General features: G+C 49.7%; 1 protein-coding gene across 10 annotated transcripts in view; it reads left to right on the forward strand.

The window, feature by feature from the left end:
- The window catches only part of MSI2 (musashi RNA binding protein 2), a 393,393-nt gene that overhangs the window by 255,894 nt on the left and 118,453 nt on the right, over nucleotides 1-19,046 (forward strand). For all 10 annotated transcript variants that reach the window (XM_015560617.1, XM_006758681.2, XM_006758685.2 and 7 more), the window contains one exon: nucleotides 15,661-15,709. In XM_015560617.1, coding sequence (XP_015416103.1) covers nucleotides 15,661-15,709 — 49 coding nt within the window. The remainder of the gene's footprint in view (nucleotides 1-15,660; nucleotides 15,710-19,046) is intronic.

Raw genomic sequence — 19,046 nt, forward strand, 5'->3', positions numbered from 1 at the left:
ACATTCATTTTTGAGTGATGAATGGAAAATCCCTCTGAGGGTAAAGTTCAGGGTCTGCAATAGGGATGGAAAGGTTTGCTGCCATGGGAAACAAGAGTGCAACTCACGCAGTTATGCTAACGAGCCCAGCAGCACCAGTGAGGGGTGGCTAGGACCCGGGAGACCAGGGCACAGCTGCTGTCCTGGGCACTGACGGAGCTGTGTTCTGGAGACGGAGCAGTCAGTGGTCCCCTGATAGTTCAGGTACCCACCTGGCCCCATACATAGTTATTACAATGCTATTGGCAGTGTTTCCTCTGTTGTACTTTATATCTCTGTGACAATTCTATAACTACCAATTCGTATTCTTAGTTCCTTCACCCAGCCCTACAGCCCCCTTCCCTCTGCCAGCTGTCCATCTCTTCTCAGTATCCATGAGTCTGTTTTTATTATTTGTTTATTTTGTTCTTTAGATTCCACATATAAATAAAAACATGAGGTATTTGTCTTTCTCTGTCTGCCTTATTTCACTTAGCGTAACACCCTCTAGGTCTAGCCATGCTGTCTTAAAAAGTAAGATTTCCTTCTTTTTTATGGCTGAGTAGTATTCCATTGCGTGAATGCACCACCGCTTTCTTACCCACTCCTCTGTTGACGAGCTGCTTGTGTCGCTTCCACATCTTGGCCCTGCAGTTCCTTTCTGAAAAGTCAGACCACGTGGTTAGGATGGAGGCCCCGCCCTTCTGTGGCTCACGTGGGCCCGGCCCTCAGTGATGGCAGCCCTGCTCCCTTGGCTTAGGTATCACCGCAGACCTGTTGCTCTAGGTCTGGGGTGATATCCGTGACAAACCATCTATTTCCTTTGGCCAAATTAGTGTTATTTTTGCTGTGAGTTTTCAGAGCCCCCGGGGGCATGAATGAAGGATGAAAGACTCCAGAATGTCTGTGTGTGCGCTGCAGGGGGCTACACCTCTCGGAGCATTTGTCACATACCGTGAGGTGGTCACGTCTGTCCCCCTGGGCTTCGTGAGCAGGAATCCAACCTTCCTCATTTTACAATCTTCATCCCTCATATGATAGACATTTAGTAAATACGTGTGGTTTGAATGGTTTTTTAAAATGAATGAATGACAGAATTTTGCCTGTGACAAAATTCTTTCTCCAGCCCCGTTGGTAGGGCAGTAACTGGCCTAGGATGGAACATTAGGCCCTGACTCCCTTGCCGCCAGTTGGTACCTGGCTAACGCAGCCTCTTCAGGTATAGACTGAATCCTTCTGTGTAGGATGGCCCTGGAGGACCGTCCCTAGCATTGGACTTCAGATTCAGGTCCAGGGGGCGAGAGGCTCAGTGAGTTTTATTTCCTCATCACAGAACTCAGGAGCAAAAGCGTAGTGAACACTAGGTTACAAGCAGCAGGGGCCACCTCCTCCAGCACAAGCCTGTCTGTCTGTCCTTCTCGCTGGTTTTCCATGCATGTGTGATGTCAGGGAAGGTGGCCAGCTCAAGCACGTCCTTTCATCCTGGTACTGCTTGCTCAGGTCAAGCCGGCCTCTCCCCCAGCTTTAATTTCACTTGGCGTCATCAGGCTAACAGTGGAGATGGGCAGAGGCTCGGGTACATTGAACAACGTTAGGCATTTCTCCTGACTGGCTCACTGAGGTGATGATAATAATGGATGACAGCCATTTAGCTCTTCGTGTGTGCCAGAATGCTGCACATGAATTAACTTTTGAATGCTTATAACAGCACTATGAAATCGGTAACAGCTTAGGGGCAAAGTAATGGAGGCACAGAAAGGTTGTGTAACCTGCCTAAGGTTGCACAGCAGGTGAGTGGTAGAGCCAGAGTCTGTGCCCAGGGAGTCTGTCTCCAGCGCTTTCCTGCTCTTTAATACCGCTGAGCTGTTTCATCAGCAGAGCTGGGATCCCTGTCCCGTTGCCCGGTAAACACTGAGTGTGGACACATGTGTTGTTGGCAGGAGGATAGTGTCCACAAGCAGATGGGATTCTAAACTGCGTCCAGCATGGCCCTGAGGAGGGGCAGTAGAGGAGTAAAGAAGACAGACAAGAGAATACAGCTGGGACCAGGTGGATCACTGCCTGGATGAGGAAACAGTGACCCAGCCTGTAAGCCGAAGCTTTGTTTTATAGGCAGATCACATAAAGCAAAACAAGGGGAGTGGTCAACATGTTTATAATGTTCTTGTGAGTTTCAAATCTATTTCGTTACTCAAGCCTTGTTTTGGCAGCACTTGCTGCACCTTTAGCTACCTAGGAACAAGGGAGGACTATAAGGGCAAGCTTAATTGTGCTAGGAGGGCTCTGCCCTTCAAGCTGGGATTTGTATGTGGCTCTGCCACAGGTCAGTCCGAGGCTTGACCCAAAGCCACTCCCTACAGGATTCTGCAAAAGAGTACTGCACACAGGCCCACTCTCACACGTACCATTCAACTTCAGGTTGCTGGTGGTGGCAGTGAGGGGCCAGGGAGGTCCAGGGGCGGGGGATCCTCCTTACTCCAGTATCTCAAAGAGGCCTGGTCTCCTGGGCTCCCCAGCCTCTGGCCAACTCCTTTGTGGTTCACCTCTGATGGCCAAGGGCAGGTACCTGTGTGCCACATAGCACCTGAGGTCTGCCGGGGCATCATGGCCCTAGAAATGTCATTCTCTTAGAAATCCCAGCCCTGGAGCTAAAGAGGAAAAAACATAACCGATCTGTGCAGTTGAGGAGCAGTTTAATTAAAAACAAAAAGAAACGGAAGTGAATTAGCCCAAAATCTTCATGGGCACCATCACTGGCAGAGGGAGGACCCGCGAGAGGAGGAGAGTGAGGTCCCCTCTTATTTAAGCTCTGTTGTCATGGAACCCTGAGGCTTGATATGGGGTAAGGACTTCTCACAGTCTGGTGTGTGGCGAGCGTTGGTCTTTGTTAATTTATGTGGGGAAGGGTAGTAATGAATCTACGGAGAAGGGCTGCTGGCTTCTGCGCTGTTTCACAGGGTATTTAAAGTAACAACACCTGACAGTTTACCAGCAGCTAAGAAGTTTTTCTGCTTCAGAAAGCAAAATATTTTAGGAGTTGTGCAACTTGTATAAATGATTTCTAAAAATTAGGGTGCAGCAAATAATGCACTTTTCAGAAAAGAACTGAAGACTTCATCAAATCATAAAGTTAGCGAGTGGCGGGAAGGCAGGGGTGGGCCCATGGGGTGCAACGCAGGTGTGCTGTGTAGCCCGTCATCCTTGTTTAATTTCCTTTCTCCCTGGCCCCAATTTGAATTGCCAAAATATGTTAGATTGCAGTGCGTTATTTCATTCGCCTGCTTTGTAATTCCTCTTTACCACAAACAGATGAAAAACATAGCACTAAAGCAAATTGACAGCTCTTGAAATGAGAAAGATCTTTATCCTTCAGAGTGTTGATGTAGAAATAAGTGAAAGAAAAACATGCTTGTTGGGTCTTGAAGCAGCCTGGAATGGTACCTTTATTTTTAAGGGTAGATGAGGGTTTTTCTCTCTCCCTTCTTTCTTCCCCTTCAGAGAGTTGTGTAGCTTGGGGATTACATAGAAGGGTTGATTTTCCTGTCAATACTCATTTACAGAGATCTGAGCCATTATTTGGACGTTAGGAGCAGGTGAGATGGTTTCCAACCTGGGGGTCAACAGAAGGAACGTGGGGTGTTCAGGTTGACTTCAATACTTCAGAAAAGCCCTGGCCAGTTTGCCCTGTGGTTAGAGTGTCAGCCTGAGGACTGAAGGGTTATGGGTTTGATAACTGGTCAAGGGCATGTACCTGGATTATAGGTTTCGCAGCCCCAGTAAGGGTGCATGCGGGAGGCAACCAGTCCATGTATCTCTCTCATGTCGATGTTTCTCTCTCTCTCCTCTTCCTCCCTCTCTTCCCCTCTCTCCAGAAATCAATGGAAAAAATATCCTCAGGTGAGGATTAAAAAAAAGTCTTAAAAGAATCTATTAGCCATCATGGTTACCCTACCCCAAACAGCATGAGAGACAAATAAAATGTCCAGGTATGCTTGCTTTAGACAGCCCTAGTCACCCCGTGCTGGCAGGAACCCCAATTTTACAATTATGAAGAGTCTTGACAAATACATTTCCATGCTTCAGAAGTAGTAATAAGTAAAGTGTGTTTGATGTATGAAGTATCTCGAAGCATAAGATCCCTGTTTCAAAAATTAAAACAAAAGAGGGGGGCCTTGGCGGCTTAAAAAAGAAAGTTGGAAATCACTGGATTTGATGTCTTTTGTATCTGAAATTTTTTTCTCTATCCTGCAAATTCTTCCTGAAAATCAATAAACACTTACTGTGCGCTCATTTATGTATTAGTGACTCCAGTGGGTGCTGCAGGTTTGCAGAGCTATCAAATTTTCTGAGGACCAGGGAAGACAATGAGACGGGTGGGGAACTGCCAACACAGACAGATACTCGTGTGATGATAAAATAGTATTTCAGAGCGTGATATGCCCATGCCAGGTATGAGACACAGGTAAAGGATGTGTCTTTCCTCTGTAGAAAGATGCTTATTTATGTGCACTGTATCCAAATCAAGAGAAATTAAGGCAGAATTATTGGCATTATAAACTGATTGCTATGGGGTTTGTTGAAATAATGAGCCCCCTTGTGGTTTTTAAAAATTTGTTATTATAAATTTTTATTTTTCAATAGTGTCGGGCTCACCAAAAGTTGTAAAAATAGCACAAAGAACTCTTGCGTACCCTTCACCCAGTTTCCTATGATAGCTCCCATAATCTTAGCACACTGTGAGAACCAGGGAATTGGTGCTGGTAGGCCATGACCTCTGACAGGCACTCGTGTGTAAGCGTGCACGCTTGCACGTGCGCGGTTTTCTGAAATTGTATTGCTTGTGTAGTCTCTAGTGACCATCGCCACAGTCAGGACAAGAACCCTTCCGTCCCTGAAAAGAAACTCCTTATGCAATGGCCACCTCCCTCCCCCGCCGTCCCTGGCAACCACTAATCTGTTCTCCATCCCTATAATTTTGTCATTTCGAGAATGTTTTAGAAATGGAATCATACAGTATAGAAGAGCCTTTGAGACTGACGTTTTCCCGTCAGCGTAATTCCCTCGGGATGCATTCAGGTTGTGTGCCGGCAGCAGTTTGTTTCTTTCTGTTGCGAGGAGAGTTCTACTCTGGGGTGTTCCTCCTTTCCCCATCCTCTGTGAAGTCTGGGTGATTGGCATCCACCTCATTACAGCACAGTACCTACAGCAAAGTACCACGCCTGCGTGTGCTGTGTACTGGCCAGAGCAAGTGCCTTCCTGGATGTCATTTCTCTTAAGGTTGAGGGGAAAGTTAATTGTGATCATCACACCTTTTACACGCAGACTTCGCCGCTCTGGAAAGCCTGGCCCAAGACTGTGTGTGGGTGGGATATGAGCCCACTCGGGCCTTACCTGGCGCCATGGGATCTCGGAGAGGCAGTTTGCTCCTCTGCAGAACAAGTGAGCTGGACTTACAGCTTTTCGGTTCTTTCCAGCTCAAATATTTGATGCTCTCTCTGAACACGAGTAACTTTGCCAGGTGACGAATCTGTAGCCTGTTGCTGCACTTGAACTTCATTCTCAGCAGCATTTTGGAAGATGCTTTGGGAATTTAAAAGTAACAAAGCAGGATTCCTTGAAAATAGTTGGTGGTTCAGACCTTCCTTCATTCTGCTGTTATTTGATAAGGTCTTTGTGTCAGGACATGAACTTGAGCACCTGTGGGGCCCTGGGGGTGACGTTAGGCACCAGGGGGCCGAGGAGATTGGCTCTCGCTCTCAGGCTGCCTTACAGGGAAGGAGCAGGTGTTTCTTCAGATGCCATTGGGCCCCGTTACGAAGCTCTGGGGCGGGTGGTGCTTGGTGCTCTGATTGAGGTCCCTGACACCACGCAGTTCACAGGATCCTGCCGAGTGCCAAAATGGGGCTTCAGATCCGAGGACGCTACTATTTCAGGCCTCTCAGTGCTACTTCTGCTGAAGTCAGGCCTGAGCAGCTGGATCAAGGAGGTGGGGTGGAGACACTGAGTTTTTGAAGCTCCAGAAAGAGTTCAGAAGAGCCCCTGGAGAAGGGATTCCTACACTGAGAGTCACTTTTAATCCTGAGTCTGAGTTTCTGAGACGAATGGAACCTCCTCTCCTCCAGTTCCCAGCATTCATTCCGACACTGGGCTGAATTCCTCAGCATCACAGGCTGCTGGGGAGGGAAGGGCCTGGGGTTCTGGAGGTCCCTGTGACCTCTTCACATCACCCCTTCCTCCCCAGGTGCAGTCAGGAGAGAGGCAGGGCTCTGGAACCTGCTGGACCAGTCTACTTCCATCCCAGTGGCGGGAGACAGTGGGGGGTAGGGAGCCTCCCTGGCACAAGGGTGTCAGAAAGTCCAAGGGTCATTCTGAACCTGAATTGTTTTCATCTGTGCTCTGCAACCAACTCTGTGTTGGACGGAGTCTTAAGCAATATTGGCTTGATGAATAAATGTGTCGCCTTGGCAAAGCTCACTCTCTCACTCGTTCTCCATCCTCACTGGCCTTTCTGGTAAAGGGGCCCAGGTGGAGGTTCACCCACAGGGCCGTGCACCCACCAGCTTCCTTCCTCAAGGCCCTGGGCTTTCCAAGGTGCAGAGAAGCCCTCTGTCCCATCGTCATGTCGTGCCCCCCGATCCGCCCCACTCTCCAGGCAGGAAGTAGATGCAAATGGCCCAAGGGATTGAAATCAGGATTGGAACCTAGACTTTCCAAGCCTACAAAACCCCTCTCCCCTCCCCAGGCTGATGGCTGCAGCTACGCTTGTCACCATTCGAGATTGCATTGGCCACAGGAGATGCGGATGATTTTTCCATTTGGTCCTGATGTTTATTTCATGCCCATCACCATCAGCCTGTATTAGGACAGATGAGGTGGTTATTTACAGGCTGTGCATTTTCACACTTGGTAATTATAAACCCTCCCCCTGTTCGGTCAGAGTCGTAGAGATCTATTTTGGCAATTAGCAGTTTAGTATTTGTTTAATGGGAATGCAAGAGAGTGTTACGGCACATCAGCGCTCCACTAATGATTCGCCTGTCTCCTCTGGAGCTGGCAGGTTTGGGCCTTTTTCATGGTAGGTAAGGCCTGATGGAGAGAGGCTGGAAGGGGAAGAAAGGAGCATTTGGCAGCCTGTGCACACACTTGCATACATGCACGCATGCACGTGCTCACAACCAGTGCCGTAAACAGGCCATGGGTTTCCAGAGCATAGCAGCCGCCACTCGAAGGCGCCTCACACAAGAGGCCATTAGGCCAGATGCCATTTCCGTGTGACAGCTGTCAAGCCTGCTGGAACCAACTGCTTCTCCTCCATCAGTTCGTGCCCAGGCCTCTCTCTCTCGGGGTTCCGGGCTTTGCCAGCTCAGACAGAAGGGAGCCCCTACCCCCCGCCATACATTGCCCAGGCAGACTCTCGCTTCCCTTGCTCAGTTTTGAGGTGGGTCCTCCTGGGACTGCTCCCCCAAAGATGTGCTGGTTCTGCTAGTGGCTGTCACTTTCTAAAAGGAAACACCCCCCTCTGTTTTTCTTCTCACTTTGCCTTTCTGATCATTCCCACTTCTGAGTCTATCACTCTCTCCTTTGTTATCCCATCACCTCTCTTAACTTTTTGATAGGATTCTAAGGCAGTGTTTGTTGATTGATTCATTGAGGAGACAATGACACTGTAACCAAACAAAAACAACAACAGAGGTTCAGCTGCCTAACACAGCAAAAGCGAAAGCAGATGCTGATGCAAAAGGAAAGAGGCTTTCTTTATTCAGGAGCCACACGACCTGGAAGAACAGCAGATTCCTGTCTCAAAGACCACTCTCTCTTCCTGCTCCAGCCCACCATTCTAACAGGGATAGGGAGGGGAGGGCTTTCATTTCTATCCAATTATCTTTGTAGCTTTTGGCACACTCAGTGCAAGACCCTCTTCTTGAGCCATCTTGGTCAGTGGGAGAGACTCCCCCCAGTTCCAACTGACTATCTACAGCAAGCATGTCAAACTCACTGCCGGCGGGCCGCATGCCTCGTTTCCTTAAATGAGGCATGTGGCCTGCTGGCCAAGAGTTTCACATACTTGATCTAGAGCAGTGGTTCTCAACCTGTGGGTCGCGACCCCTTTAGGGGTCGCCTAAGACGATCGGAAAACACATATATAATTATATATCGTTTTTGTGATTAATCACTATGCTTTAATTATGTTTAATTTGTAACAATGAAATTGGGGGTCACCACAACGTGAGGAACTGTATTAAAGGGTTGCGGCATTAGGAAGGTTGAGAACCACTGATCTAGAGTAATAGTACTATGCTAAGCCCTCGGGATTCAAGAGTAGAAGACAGTTAAGGGAGACCAGTAGAAAGACAGAGGGGCTTATCTGGTTTTAAATCTCAACTCCACCAGGAACTGCATGTGTGATCCTAGGCAAGTCAAGTGCAGCGAGCCACAATTTTCTCACCTACACAGAGTGGGGCAAAAGTAGGCTTGCAGTTGGAATGGAAAATTATGCAATAATTAATAACGATACAAGAATAAACTCTGTGTTTCATGTACTCCCAGCTATAAACCTACTTTTGCCCCACCCTGTACAAGGGTGTGATAATATCTACCTCGGAGCTATTGTGATAATTAAATGAGCTTTTTGCAAATTGCCTGTTAAGCTCCAGTGAGTGGTGGCTGTTATAATCATTTCACGGGCACGAGCATTTCATAACTTAGAGTCTGATATCTGCTTGTGGAGTCAGGATCTCTGAGCAGGAGGCTTTGCCTTCTGAATCAACAGGATAACATTTAGAGACCCCAACCTCTCAACTCCCATGGACAAGTGTCCATTTGTCAACTCTTAACTGCTGTCTGGTGAACACAGGTGTTTATGTGTTTAAGTTAAAAAGTAAATAGGGAGCCCTGGCCGGGTTGGCTCAGTGGATAGAGTGTCGGCCTGCGGACTCAAGGATCCCGGGTTCGATTCCGGTCAGGGGCATGTACCTTTGTTACGGGCACAACCCCAGTGGGGTGTGGGCAGGACGCAGCTGATCGATGTTTCTCTCTCATTGATGTTTCTAACTCTCTGTTCTTCTCTCTTCCTCTCTAAAAAAATCAATAAAATATATATATTTTTAAAAAAGTAAATAGCGAAAAGGAATGACCCCACAAGATTTTTTTTTTTAAGTAAAAGTAGAAAAAAGTAGGATTAGTAAAGAAGAGTCTTGCCAATGGGGATTTTCTGGCCTTCTGTGAAGAGTTTAGGAAAATGTACTTACCACTCCAAACTAAAGAATGGTAATATTTGTTATATGTATTTTACTACAATAAAAGGGGAGCTTAGGAAAAGAAACGGAGTGGACTGTTTCTCTTGCTATTCAATTAAAGGCATGGGCATGAGTTAAAATAAGATGCACTTTCAGGTGGATGCAAACTAGAAGTTTTTGAATAAAGCAAGGAAGTGCCTAAGCCAGTGGTTCTCACATTAGAGGAGGATTGCACGTTGTGGCCCCACCCCATAACAAAGAAACAGAATTTCCGGAGGATGAGGCCCAGAAATCAGGATTTTAAAAAGATTCCCGGGTGATTCCAATGTGCAGCCAAGGTTGAAAACCACTGGCCTAACCGGTAAGCTTTGAGGGTGGCTCCATGCTGCAGTCTCCCTGCGGGAGATGCACAGAGTTGGGGGTGGCTGAGAGGCTCGCATGCCTGCAGCAAGGAGGTGACAAGCACCTGAGGTGGGGCAGGCAGGCAAGGGCTGGCCAGCTGAGATTTGGACTCAGGAGACCAGCAGCTGAGTCCTGGGCCCAGCCCCTGTCAGCTCCAGTGAGGAGACTGAGGCTCAGAGAACAAGAACCTGGGGTTGTTGTGAGGACCAAAACGATAATAATATATGTGAAAGTATTGGTGGTGGTGAGAGGAAAGCAATGAGTCTGCTATGTCTTCTTCAAGCCCTGTATCCAGTTTCTGAGCTTCTTTCGGAACAGAACTTTGATTCTCTTACCCTAAGACCAAGATGAGGTGAGGCGAGTCCCCTGAACGCAGCATGTGGTAAAGAGCCTGGCTGTTCCTGGCTCTGGCAGGGGATAAAGAGCCCATCTGTAGGCAGCCGGAGGCCCATGTAATACCCTTCTATTCAGGGCCCATCTTCACATGTATGCGCTGTGATTAAGGCTCAACTAGCTGTATTCACCCATTGAGAACAGGGGTTCTCAGCCTGGGCTGCACCCTGGAATCACAAGGGAGCTTTAACCGCTCCCCTGCTGGGCTCCCCCCTCCAGAGTGCTGTTTAGCAGGCGGGGTGGCGCCTCGGCAGCAGGGCTATTAAAAGTTCTGCAGGTGATCCTGGGGAGCAGTCCAGGTTGACAACCACTTATCTGGACTTCAGTGAGCTGATGGGATTTCCCCGTCGGCTTCCTGTTCTCCTCCATTCTTCCCATTGGACGGCGATTACAGAGACCAGCCTCGGGCTTTGGTGGCTGGAGCTTATTGACTAGTCTCATTTCTATAAACTAGACATCATTTCTGGACTTGGGCAGGTGTGCCTTGTTTCTGCAGACTGGTTGGGGAGACGTGGAGAGCAGCACCATCCTAGCCTGAGGCAGCCCAGAGCGCAGGCTGCCTCTGTGTCCAGCACAAATGCCGGCTCCTCTGTCTTGGGCAGGCAGCCGGCCTCCTATGTACAAGTCTCCACTCCTGCGAGTTTAGTGCCTTGAGTTTATGGAGCATAATGCGGCCTGTGAAGTCCCACGCTATAGTATTGTGGTATTACATTTACAGGCATTTATTTAAACTAACACTTGAAGCGTTTGAGTGGGAGCAGGAAGCGAAATTCAAGGGCATTTGTTCTGGGGGAGTTTGAAGAGCTGCATTTCTTTTTTCTTTTTTTTTTTTCTTCCTTCTCCCTCTTGGTGTCTGGCCAGATAATTTAAGGATCATTTGAAGTGCCATTTCCTGCTGGGTTCTTGATATGTATGGTGTGTGGGTGTCTGTATTTATATCCCAAGAGGAGTAGGAAATTTCTCAGGGTGTGCTGGCCACAGCAGAGCTCTGGGACATCCTCACAGAGCAGAGAGTTTGCAGAGGAATGGTGGTGAATTCCCTGCTCCCAGCTGTCCCAGCCGGCTCTGCGGTCCAGGTTAGCATTCCAGGTAGAGAGTCTGTGCGAATGGATCTTAGGTGACCACCTCATACAGTTCCCTCCGTTCACAGATGAGAAACTGAAAGACAGAGATGGGAGGTGACTTGTCCTCAGTGAGATCCATGGAGATGGCAGTAGATCCTGGGTCCTGCCCATGGCTCTGTGCGACCCCGCCCGGCACGCTCCGCTGCATCCTGGCACCTGCTGAGTTATTACCAGCAACTCTCCCATTTAGCCGCGTCCTGGGAACAAGTTTTCTTTGTTCCCAAATCAACGTCATTCACTTACTATGTCGTTGGGGAGCCAAAACCGCAGGCAGGAGAAGCAACAGTCTGGGGGTACATTCTAGGGCCCCAGCCTTTGGCCATCCAACTTGACAAACAGAAGTTTTGATCTCTCCTTTCGGGAGCTTCTTTGCTTTGTGACTTGAAAGGTTTCCTCTTCAGTTAGCACAGGAGCTGGCTACAGTCTCACCTCTGGATGCGGTCAGCACCATCTGGCTGCTTCTAAAATCACCCAGCAAGGATGTCTGGCTCACAATAAATCTTTTGACTCATTATAGAGAGGGTTTGCTCATTCATTAAATGAATTAGGATTAGAGAGGCATCACCCACTGACTTGAGTGCTAATTATTGCTGATTTTCATGGTGCTCATTTAGTGAGGAGCATGTTGCCAATTTCTCTTTGGTGCTCCTGGGATCTCAGCCTCCACCCTTGCTGCTGGGGTGAGATTTAGAAGTGGTCCCTTCACACCCTAATACCTGTATTCCACTCGCATTGTGGGACCTGATAGTTTATGACTCAGCCCACTTTCTGCAGTTTATCTCCTGCCACCCCTTTTCTTGCCTTTGTTCATGGTCTGGAATTATTGAAACTGCCTGTGTATCTTAAAAAACTTTTTTTTTTTTTTAGAACAGGGGCCATGTTCGAGTTACCAATTGCTGTAAGAATGCTGTGTAACAAACAGCCACAAAAACCTCCGCAGCAGACAATAGCTGTTTATTTCACGTGTCTAGAGTCCACGGGGAGTGGTTCTCCTGACGGTGGCTGGGCTTGCTTGCACATTTTGGGGTTGACTAGCTGTCAGCGAGGCAGGCCTCAGCTGGGGCAACTGAGGGGACTTGGCCATGCTCCACGCGTCTCACCCTCCAGCGGGCTAGCCTGGGCATGCCCTTCTCAAGGGGATGGCGGAGGTGCAAGAGAGAACAAGCCGAAACAGGCACACCCTCTGCAGGCTGGGAATACCATTCTCTCCACCGCAGTTTATTGACCATAACAAGTCAAGTTCAGATACACGGGATAAGGAGGTCGACTCTGCTTCTTTGGGGAGAGGAGCTGCAAAATTACAGGGTAAAGCAACCCCCCCACCAGGGACCTATATAATTTGCCTCTTCTTTGTACTTAGGCTGAAGCTCTGCAAACAGTGAGTGCCTAATAAATATCTGATGCATGAAATTAATAAGTAAAGTTACCATTACCTAGGTTTTCTAATCAAGATTGAATTGGCCGAGTGATGCACACATTAGCTGGTGTATCTGTCGAAGGGTCCTGGTGGAATCCGAATTTTTCCTGCATTGGTTGCCAAGAAGTCCCTCTTGTCTTCTTTCCCATCGTTCTTTCCCATCATCATTCTCAGGATTGTAGACTGTAAACATCCAAGAGACAGGGAACAAAGGGGCGAACAACTGCCAGACTGAAGTGCATCTCTTGCCCCCGGGAGAGAAATTTGTTTCCTGTATCGAGCGCCGAGTGTATGCAAAGAGGAGGACGCAGCTCTGCCCAGTATCTTTGACCTTCGCTCTTGTTTCTCATCCCTCCAGTAGCACCCAGAAAGTGGTCCACGGGCCCGGCGCCGCGTGAGCGCTGCCCGGGAGCTGGTTGGAAATGCAAATGCACTGAATCAGATGCTCTGGGGGTCTGTGTTTTCACAAGCCCTCCAGGTAATTCTGAGGTGGATGGAGTTCAAGAAACCCTGCCCCCAACCCCGGGCCATCGAGCTAACATTATAGCTCCCGCTGTTGACCGTCGGATGTGAAGTGTGCATGGTGCATGCCTTGGACAATGTGACAGAAATAAATGTTCAGGGCACCCTGGTGTTCAGACCACGTTGGCTGTCCTCAGCCATCTCACATCCAAGTTACTTTCTCCTGTTTTGTCGTTCGCTTAGATGCACCACCTAGACTGTCAGGGCTGCGTTTCCAACCTGCATTACTTTGTCAGAAGGCACATCTCCAGGTCGAACAAGTTTCTTCTCAAAACAGACTGGGCATGTGCCAGGATGTGGAACAAATATGCTGAGGTCCAGATACCTCCTCTCCTCACTTTTGATCCCCGGGACCATGAGGCTGGTGGGCCCCCATCTTTAGTAAAAAGAAACCTGTAAGGCAGGGGAGGGCACTGTCAACCCAAAAGAAATCTCCTTGAGAAGGAGAGTGGTATTCCTTGAGGATGCATTTCACAAGGGTTAAGGGTTAGTGACCTGAGGTCGGGGGAACCTGTGTTCAGCCCCACACGGCCCCGTGTTCGTCCAGCACCTGAAATGCCTGGTCTGCATGCTGAAGTGGTGGCTGCACAGCCAGCTGATCTACCTGGGTTTCGCGTGTGTGTGTGTGTGTGTGTGTGTGTTTGTGTGTTTATGTGTGTATCTGTGTGTGTGTTTATGTGTGTCTCTCTGTGTGTGTCTGTGTGTGTGGGGTGCAGGGGCCCACAGACAGACAGACAAACGAAGACGTCAGACACACAAAAGTATCAGCTTGCAGGCTCCTGGATTGGATACCAGTTACCTTGACTGTGCCCCTCATTTCCCCGGGACGGAGGAGACACAGACAAGCCACTTCTGTTTGATTCACATAGAACCGTGAGAACAGCCCGTATGTGAGGCCGTGCTTTTCATTCTATTCAGTCAGTCTTTGTGTATTCAAATTCTTCCCATTTCAGCTCTTGCTGTTCTGCCAGATTTCCATCGCATTGATGGCTTCTCTGAATTAATGTGTTTCGCAATCGCTGAAAAGTTTTCTCTCCCCCAAGCACCGGGGCTTATCCAGATTGATTTTAACCCCCTTTCTCTTTCCTCTCTAGCTATTTCTTAGATGTTTTATTTTGTAAAGTGTTAATGGAATTCTTCTCTCGCCCTGACACTTTATCTATTCGGGGGTCTTTGCCGGTCCCATTGTACAGCTGGACTACAGAGGAAAGAGCGCTATTTGTTCCAACAATGGTTGCCCTAAAAAATGTACACGGCTCCTCCCCCTCGCTCACCAGGCTGAGCGAACGTTGGAGGGCAGTGTTAGAAAATGCCCAGACTTAGAAAAAGAGGGAGCCAGTTACGTACTGATGAAAAGGGGGGTTGAAAATATATTATTGTAAAAATTCAAAATATTTATTTCCTAAGGGGATCTGAGTTTCAGCACCAAAATATGGCCAACATAGAAGGAAGGCTGTTTTTCTTACTGTTAGACATTTTTAGCTCAAAATAAGGACTTGGCAAACATTTAGTAAATACGGAGAAGGGTGGGAAACAGATGTCACGTTTACCTGCGCGATACCCAGCAGGCCTCCCCCCCACCCACCCGCACCCCAGGCTTTGGAATTCTAATGGAGGCCCAGGGTCTGAATCTGCAACACCATATGCTCAAGTGCGACTACTCTGTGTACAAACAAACCAGTTGGTCTTCTGGTGGTTTTGCCTGAGTGGTGCTCGGGAGGCAGACGCTGTGTTGTGTGTGGCCTCAGCAGGCGCCCGGGAGGCTTATCGAGCCTCTGGCCCAGGAGAGGTCTGCTGCAGGCGCCCCGTCTCCAACTAGCATCTCCTACCCCCATCAGCCTGATGCCCAGAGAGAGAGGGCGGCTCCCTGCTGGAGGAGCACTCACCATGCAAGGCCATTTTCCTCCCAGTGACTGACTTCAGAAATGGGGACCAGAAGGAGAAGGCCCCAGGAGCCTGTTTGTGCAGGCTCGGTTGCTTAGCAACAAAACGGGGCCCTGACTCCAGAAGAGAGTTTTAAGTGAGGCCAGTCCCTCCGAGGTTTGAGTCTGGCTTGCCTACCCCCCTCTTCCATTCTTACCCTGACTTTGCCTTTCCCCCTGTTATATTTGATAGCGTCTGGAAAAATGGATTTGATTTGTCTGGAGGCACCATTTTAAACCTGGTGTTATTGCTTTATCCAGTGTCTTCCCCCCCATCGGAGACTGTGGTCTGGGAGGAGTGAGGAATGAATAACCTATGATTTCTTTTCTCAGCCAGCTGAGCTCAGGCCCCCAGCCCATTTGTGAGCCTTTGAGCTCCTGCGAACAGTGCTCAGGCCTTTCTAGCCACAAGCACACACGGAAGTCGCTCCAGGCTGAGCCTGCTGCCCAGCACGTGGTTGTGCTAAGTGGAAAGACTAAAAGACAAGTGATCTTTTTTTCCAAGTTTTTGTATTTCCAAATAGTGTTTAATGAGCAACTAGGACTTCTATCATGGACCTCCCCCCACCCCCCAGACTATTTTGTTAACATTCCTGATGCAGCTCTATTCTGTATGTGTTTTGCAGGTGGAGGATGCCATGCTGATGTTCGATAAGACCACCAACAGGCACAGAGGTAAGACCCCCAGTGTATGAGGGTTGCCCCTCTCACCTCAGTCCCCCAGACAGAAGGTACAGTGACTATTCCAGAATGTAGCAGATGGAGTCCACCATCTGTTGAAGATCGGTATGAATGGAGGGCGACAAAGAGGCCAGAGACTAGCTAGACAGTGCAGACACCCAGTTCCTTTTGGCTCGGGCGCTGTCACTGCATTGTGCAGCCACACCCAACGTCCTTCAGACATACCTCTCATCCTGGCTTGCTCAGTCCTCGCCGAACCTCAGCACCAAGTGATCCGAGTGGAAATCATTCACAGTAATTACTCAATTGAGTTTCCCATTTGCATTGGAGGAGGTGGTTTGGAGCACACTGTCAATCTAAAGAGCCAAAAAGAGAGAAAAGCCTGGCAGGCCGGTGTGATGTAGGAGCCGCACAGACCAGGAGATGCCCTTGCATTTCCTCTTATGCTCTCACTGCCCCACCCACGTCCCAGGAAATGGGTCTCCACCTGGGGTCTGGGAGCCCTGGGAACACCACACAGAATGTTTGATGTGTGCGCTTTTCTTGGGAGGGTATCCCGAGCTTTGGACAGATTCTCAAAGGGGTCTCTGACCTCCATTTCCCGCAAAAGAACATGTTAAAATTATTGCTTTAAACAGAAAATTGGAGGGAGCTAAAAAAATCCACCCCAGAGGAAGTAGGGTCAAAGGTTATGGTTCAGCATTCTATTCCGGTGTCCGGGGGTTCCTATTAACAGGGCGTTTATTAACAGGGTGTTAATGAGCAGAGCTTCTGAAAGGGCGGTGGCAGGAAGCAGGAAGCCGCACTCTTGAGAGGAGCTGGAGTGAGCGAGTGGTGTTTCCTTGCCACTTGGATTGCATTTAGATGTTTCTTGTGTTGTTTACACTCTTGCTGTCACCTGTGATTAGAAGCAGTTACCCAGCTCTGACGGTCTGTCTCCTGTTCCGAGCAGGCAGGCTGAGTGAAAGGGAGGAAGGAGTGGGAATTGTCGCTGGCAGGGGTGGGAGCAGGAGGCGGTGTCCTGCGTGCACCGGGTAGTCGGCCTCTCATGCATCATCTGCAGCGTCCTCAAAAGGGAGAATGGAAAATTGGGCCGGAACTGGGGTGTCAGCGGCATGTATGTTGGGAAGAGCTGGGGAGGAGTCGGGGGTGAGGAGGAAGGGGAGGCAAGGAGAGAAAAGAAGAGCTTACAGGTGAACATGTCTGCCTCTGTCCCCTGCATTGCTCAGGAGTGAGAGCAAGAGAGTGACAGTGATGAGCAGGCCAGTTATCCTGCAGCAGTGTCCACACTGCGTCTGTCCGTGTGGCTTCCACGGGCATTGTCTCTTTACATCTTCACAGCGGCCGCAGGAGGGTGGCTGTAATGCTGGGAAAGTCACTTAACTTCTTCATGTCTCAGTTTGCTCATCTGCAAAATGGGGATGATACTAGTACTTCCTAAGGTATTGTTCATTGTCACCTGTGCCTCAATGTTAGCTCTTCTTATTATATTAACATCTTCTCCGTTTTGTTGAGAAAACCAAAGCTCAGAGGGGTAACTGCCACTCCCAAGGTCAGAGCAGGCACTCAAACCGAGGACCGCCGCTTTCACATTCCCCTCTTTCTCTGTTGTCTCCACATGGGGATGGGTTTGTTAAGAATGTTTTTGTGTGTTTATATCCAGAGTGGGTGAGACCCCTCTGAACATGGCACTCGTCTGGGGTTCAGTGTTAGGATTTGTAATCCTGGGAGATTCCCAGCGGCTTCCAGGCAGTGTTGTTGTCCTTCTTTGAATGTCAATGAATGAAAAGGTATTTTTAATCTTCTGCTCTGGGTCAGGCCCGGGACTAGAGGAGATGATCAGTCTCTCATTTCACCCTCAAAGATGTGCAGGGAATGAGGTTTGTCCTCTGAGGAGTGCAGTGACTCTCAGTGGCCAGAAACTCGGGACATCGGGCTCCCGGGGGCCAGGAAATGTTCTCTCTTACTTCTGACTCGTGCTGTGGGCATCCCTGGGTGCAGCGATGGGGTAGTGGCCCCTCTGTGACTGGGTGAGGGAGGCGTGTCCTGTTGTGCGGTGGAGGAAGCCCCAATCCACGGCCCAGTGCTCAGAGCAGGCCCTCCCAAGTCAGGACTTCTGGTGGCCGTGGGCGGGTAGAGGCCCTGGAGCATGTATGGTCCTGCCTCAGCCGAGCAGGCCCTGCCCTGCCTCCTTCTGCCCTGCCAGAGTCTCCAATTCCCATGGGAGATGCAAGACACCCCCCCTTACATCGCTAATGGAGCCAGAACAAGATGACAGGTGGGGTGTCTTAGTCAACAGTTACTAAGAATTTCAAGATGACAGCAGAGCATTCAACCCAAAATGGAGCCCTTCTGAGCAGGGGGGCGCGTGTGAGTGCACAGATCGCCCACCCGTGAATGCATCGGGGGCGCCCAGCCTGATGCTGGGGGGATGGGAGAGGAGAGGCAGGAGGGAGGTGTGCCCAGAAGTGTCACCAGGAAGGCCCTGACGCGCTGCCGCGGCGGAAGCCTGCTCCCCAGTTCCTCTGGGTGAGTGGGGGCTTGGCCCCTCCCCCTTCCCCAGCCCCTCCACAGCTAGGAGGAGTTTCTCCTTGAACTGGGGGCTGAAGCTGGGGTGATACTTCAGTGATTCGGAGCAGTTAGAGGAGGAAAGAAACTAATTATGTGTATGGATCCGGGCAGGGGGGGCGGGGGGCGGCCAACCCTGGCCTGATGGAATGTGCATTGGAATCAGGTGATAAGCACAAGAAAATAAAATCCTCTGCAGCCACCTTGCCCAACCTTCCCTTCACCTCCTCAGCTTCCTGGTTGCCATGATCTTATCAAGAGGAAAATGCTGCAGCAGCAGAAGCCGAGGACACCTCCCAGACGGGTGCTGCCTCGGGCTCGCTTCTTAAAGAGCCCGGCCATGAGTCTCTCCGGTCATCCCAGCACTGGCTCAGCCCACATCCAACTTCTAACCGGACCTGCCTGCCGGGCAGCCTGGGGCGTTGGCTCGTCCTGAACCCCAGGCATTCTGAAAACCTGTGTCCTTGGAGCTGTGGCAGCTGCTCTCAGGGAAACGACCAGGGCCTGGGCCTGGCCTTGGTCGGGTGCAGCCGGCCACATGCCATTATGAGACAGAGGTCAGGGCAGAATTTCCACTCCTTGCCCCACAGTGGCCCCCTCCTGCCCGTGTTCCCTGCCAGTCTTTAGGGACGAGGGTGGCCCTCAGTTACATTGGCACAGCAGTTTCTTCTGTTCCCATATTACATCTGCACTTGGACCTGCTGGCGCCATGGGAAAGGATTCAGGGGACAGGAGACAGTGAGCTCCCCCCCCCCCCCCCCGG

The sequence above is a fragment of the Myotis davidii genome, unplaced genomic scaffold (genome assembly GCF_000327345.1).
Source record: "Myotis davidii unplaced genomic scaffold, ASM32734v1 scaffold595, whole genome shotgun sequence".
NCBI lineage: Eukaryota > Metazoa > Chordata > Mammalia > Chiroptera > Vespertilionidae > Myotis > Myotis davidii.